The sequence below is a fragment of the Salvia splendens genome, chromosome 11 (genome assembly GCF_004379255.2).
Source record: "Salvia splendens isolate huo1 chromosome 11, SspV2, whole genome shotgun sequence".
Classification (NCBI taxonomy): domain Eukaryota; kingdom Viridiplantae; phylum Streptophyta; class Magnoliopsida; order Lamiales; family Lamiaceae; genus Salvia; species Salvia splendens.
In genome coordinates, this window is record NC_056042.1 from 28,088,793 (window position 1) to 28,093,816 (window position 5,024).

General features: G+C 38.2%; 1 protein-coding gene across 1 annotated transcript; it reads right to left on the reverse strand.

The window, feature by feature from the left end:
* Positions 1–2,420: 2,420 nt before the first annotated feature.
* On the reverse strand, positions 2,421–4,403 carry LOC121753839 (pentatricopeptide repeat-containing protein At5g66520-like). Its single transcript, XM_042149099.1, has one exon. The coding sequence runs from the start codon at positions 4,300–4,302 to the stop codon at positions 2,506–2,508; it is 1,797 nt and encodes a 598-aa protein (XP_042005033.1). The 5' UTR covers positions 4,303–4,403; the 3' UTR covers positions 2,421–2,505.
* Between the last annotated feature and the right edge of the window lie 621 nt (positions 4,404–5,024).

Sequence of the window (5,024 nt, forward strand, 5' to 3'; positions counted from 1 at the left end):
TCGCTATCGTGGTGCTCTATTATTTTTCGAAAGAAAAGTATTTTAGAGAGAGAGAGAGAGATACTCGTTAATACAAGTGGTGTGAATGAAATGAAGTTCAACGATACGTATTTATAGAATTATTAAAAAAAGAAATTAATGCATTAATCGGGACGTCCGTGGGAGTCAACGCAATGGCGGACATCCGCACGGACGTCGCGACGGATATCCGCGGAACGCCGCGGAACTCTGGTATCCGCAGCGGATGTCCGTATCCGTGCCTCCCTTGCACAATGGCGGACGTCCCGCGCGGACTTCCGGCACGCCGGTCGGAATTCTGCCGGGACGGACGCCATTGCTAATGCTCTTAATTAAACTTTATGTAGTGGGATCAGACATGCATACTTTAGAACTGGGAAGAAGAATATTGGAATTTTTTGGGGCTTTTTGGATATGGAAATCTACAGGGGACAGATATTTGTTTCTGTGTGTTTTGTTTATTTAGAGCTCAACTTGATATTCATTAATAAATAAACTAGCTAGGGCACATAATCAATAACATATCTTGTCTGTGATTCTTTTTTTTTTTAAAGTTTTTATCTTAGTTTTGTTTCAGATGATATATAGGAAAATATTCAAATAATTTTTGACCTCATCGTATAAACTAACAACTTTTTTTACCCATTACAGAAATTAAGATCTAGTGGATAAATATTTATACATGTTGTACTTGGAATTAATGATTCATACTGCTCCATATTTATTTGAATCATAAATCTTTTTTCTAATATAACTGCAACTCTATATTCAATAAATTGACATACATTAATATTTGCCTCAACTTAAGGAATATGACTATTACACTTATTTATAGTATTAGTTACGTTATGTACATAATTTGTATAACTAGGTAATACGGTAAGAGTGATTAGGATGTACTAATAATGTAACTTTTAGTCTAATAATGTAGCTCAACTATTATTATCACAACCATCCATCCAATCCAAAGATCCAAGTATTATGATTTGTATTGTGTTTTATACTAAGGAGGTGTAAGGACCCTAATACACCCTATACTAGTATGCTTATCTATTAAATACTTATAATATTAGATATTAATATGTTAAACTGAGCCAAATCTGTGGGCTGTGGCACATCATCTCGTACTGTATACTCTACCATTACCATTGTAGAGTTTTAGGTATAAGTAGTGAGTGTTTTTGGATGAGATATTAATATATCTACTTTTTAGATGAGGTACTATTTACTGTATACTAGTGAAGACTAAAAAAACAGAAATACTACTACTAACATACTCCATAAAGGGCAGCAATATTTCCAGGTTTTTTTGCTGTGATTAAAATACTGGAAAAATTTATTCTTAACTGTATGTTATTTATTATTGTAAATATATAAAAGGAATCTAATTTAGACAATATAATGGAATATTTTGGTGTGAGAGATTATGACTAACTTAACAGTAGATCAAAGTGTAACCCTGAAGAATTTCCAGGGTTTGATTAGAGAAGATTCCATTCCATCGCCAAGCTTATGAGTAGCTAGTGTTAATAAAAAAAATGAAAAGTAAAGAAAATCTTTTGAGTAGAGTTTATATATGCAATTTGCAAGCTGGAGACCATTATTTATGATATTTATATGATTGACAGTTTCTCTAAATCGGCCAGACAATAATGAGTGCAACAAAAATAAACAGATTCTTGGATACATATGTATGTCATTCGTAGATTAACAGCTATTTGATCTTGCTTACATTGCATATTAGGAACGCACATTTTGAAATTGAAAGATCCAATCCCAAGCTTGATGAATCTGGACATAATTTATTGCTCATCTTGATGCTTGGACAGTAGTCAGTAGATGACATAGTTTTTTTTATGGGCAGACAATAATTGAGTGGAGGCATAAAAAAAACATGAGATACTGAAAGCTGCCTACTTCTTCTATGTCTTTTTGTTGTTGTTGTTGTGTTTATATAGTTGGCACAATCCATACCCTCATGGTGGCCCTAAACGACAAAATAATAATACCTCTGTCCATAATCAATAGTCTTTTTATTTCATTTTGCTACGTCCGCAAAAATTAGTTTTTTCATATAATCAATAGTCTTTTTATTTCATTTTGCTACGTCCGCAAAAATTAGTTTTTTCATTTTTGGTAATATGTAGAGGTGTTCACGGTTCCAGAGCTGCTGATTCCGAGACAAAGTGAACCGCAACTGTGCTATTTGGAAATATGAAGGAAATAGTTCGTCTAATTGAACATAATGAAGATTTTTATTGGAATAATGAAGATTTTGTCCATCTTATTGAACAATGAATTATCATGGATTCATTCAAATTAACTTCATTCCTTCCAGGTTTAAACTAAAAGAAACCATATTCGGTTTTATAGTAATAATAATAAGTCCCCACTATCTTAAATTTAAAGAAAAATGAAAGCATTTGATGTGAATCAAAGTGAAGAAAGAACTATTCGAATATACAATAACAAGTGAATGGTAACTAACTACCAATAGTCCTTGCAAGAGCAAGAGCCATCTTTAAAAGTATGAAATCTATTGCGATCACGCACAACTATTTCTCTCTTCACAATCTCAGACAACAGCTTAAACGCAGCGTGACAATCTTCACACACTCGAAGATTCTTGAATATTCTAACCGTTTCTCGTGGAGGCAAGTTTATGAGACCAAAAACCAGTGCTAGTTTCTCACTGTCACCAAAAACATACCTCTCTTTCTCATCTTCTTCCATGTCAAGTAGAACAACTGAGGTATTTGGTACATAGCCTTTCTGCCTCAAAGGTACTAGCAATTCATTCCATTTCTCGAATATCGATTGACCAGCAACAAATTCGTGGACCACACCATTGATTGTAATCGAACTACAGCCATATGTCTTCTTTAGCCCCCTCTCTTTCATCATCTTTCCCACTCTCGCTGCATCTTCCCATTTCTTTGCTTCCGAGTATATGTTTGCAAGCACAACGTAGTAGCCATCGTTGTGGGGGTCGAGCTCATGGATGTGTCTCATTGCTACTTCAACCATTTCGATGTCCTTGTGAACTTTGCACCCACCAAGAAGGGCGCCCCATATGGCTGCATTCGGTGTTATAGGCATTTTTTTTATGAACTCATACGCCTCTTGTAGCAGCCCGCGTCGACTTAATAGATCAACCATGCAGCCATAGTGTTCAATACTCGGCGTGATTGCAAAATCAGTGGTCATCCTGGCAAAGAATGCACGTCCTTCGATTATCAATCCCATATGGCTACAAGCGTTTAAAAGGCCAATGAATGTGACATCGTTGGGCTTCATTCCCATTTGATTCATTTCGGAGAAAAGGCATAAAGCTTCATCAGCCTTTCCATGGAGTGCTAGACCTTGAATCATGGCTGACCATGAGACAACTGTTCGTTTCTTCATACCCTCAAAAACGTCTCTTGCAGCTTTTAAACATCCACATTTGATATACATATCAATCAGTTTGTTACAAACTAGGACATTTTCCGTAAACCCACTCTTATCCGAATAATCATGAATCCACCTCCCAAGATCAAGATCACCCAAATCTGCACAGGCTGCTAGAACAGCCACCACAGTTGCTTCATTAGGTTTCAAGCCCACTTGTTTCATTTCTCTGAAGATATCAATAGCCCTCTTAGGCTTCCCACAACGAACAAAACCTGCGATCATAGCTGTCCACGACCTCAAATTCCTATCAGGCATTTCCAAAAACATTCGGTGTGCTGAAGCAATATCACCCCTCTTCACTAGCTGCGTGATCATCGTATTCCATGTAACAACATCACGCTGGGGCATCTTGTCAAACAGTAGAATTGCATCACTCATCTCCCCACACGATGCGTACAGGTGCAATATCACATTTTGAAGAACCAAGTTAAACAGAAGGCCAAGTTTCACAACGAGCGCATGAACGATTCTCCCATGAGAAAGGTCCATCAGCTTCACACATGCCTTGAGAACAAAGGAGCAAGTAAAACTGTCTGGGCAAACATTGTGCCTTTGCAATTGATGAAACAACAAGATGGCATCTAACGGAGTGTCACTTTCAGCAAAGTCTCTTAAGCAACAATTCCAAGCGGAGGTTTCTGACTGGCCTACTTGCAGAAAAATTCGTAGAGCGTAGAGGAAACTGGGGGTAAGAGCACAAACTGAGGCTACACGGGATAGTGGGAGATGTGAGAGAGGTGAGCCTGATTTGATGAGAAGAGAATGCACTAATTTGAGCTCGGATACAGAGTTGAACTTATGCAATAGCTGTTGTAATAATGGAGTGCTCATTTCAGTTGGAAGAAGAAGGCAGAGTTCGGTAAGCTCGGCTTACCGAGCTGGAACTAGCCTGGAACTAGCCGAGAAGAAGAAGGCAGAAGAAGGAAGCTCGGCTTTGAGCTGGAACTAGCCGAGAAGGAAGAGTTCGGTTGTGAGCCGAGAAGGAAGAGTTCGGTTGTGAGCCGAGAAGGAAGAGTTCGGTTGTAAGCCGAGGAAGGAGTTCGGTCTTGAACCGAGAAGGAAGAAGCAACCTAGCCGAACTAGCCGTTGGAGCAGCAGTTAGTTAGCTGAGATATAGCGGTTATTCTTCATGCTTTCTTGATTCTTCTTGTAGTTAGTTAGTAGCAGTTGCTACTTGATTGTAGAGCTTTAAATAGCTCACCGTGTATGTAGTTTAGAGTAGAGTTTAATCAATAAAGAGTTTTCCAGTTTTCTCTCCAAGATTATCATCTTCAATACTCAAAGTGTGAGTGTGTGTGTTTCTGCATTGTGTGATCTCATACAACAGTGAGTGTGTGTGTGATCTTCTTGAGTGTGTGAAAGCCTTGTGTGCGTAAATCCCAACAAGTGGCGCCGTCTGTGGGAAAGGGATATTGAAGCTGATTTGCAGAGGATCAAACGGTTTCAGAGATGGCAGCAAGGCTTGATGCAGAAAAGTTCACAGGCAAGAATGATTATAGCCTGTGGAAGATGAAGATGAAGGCGGTTTTGATTCAACAAGGTTTGGCCGCAGT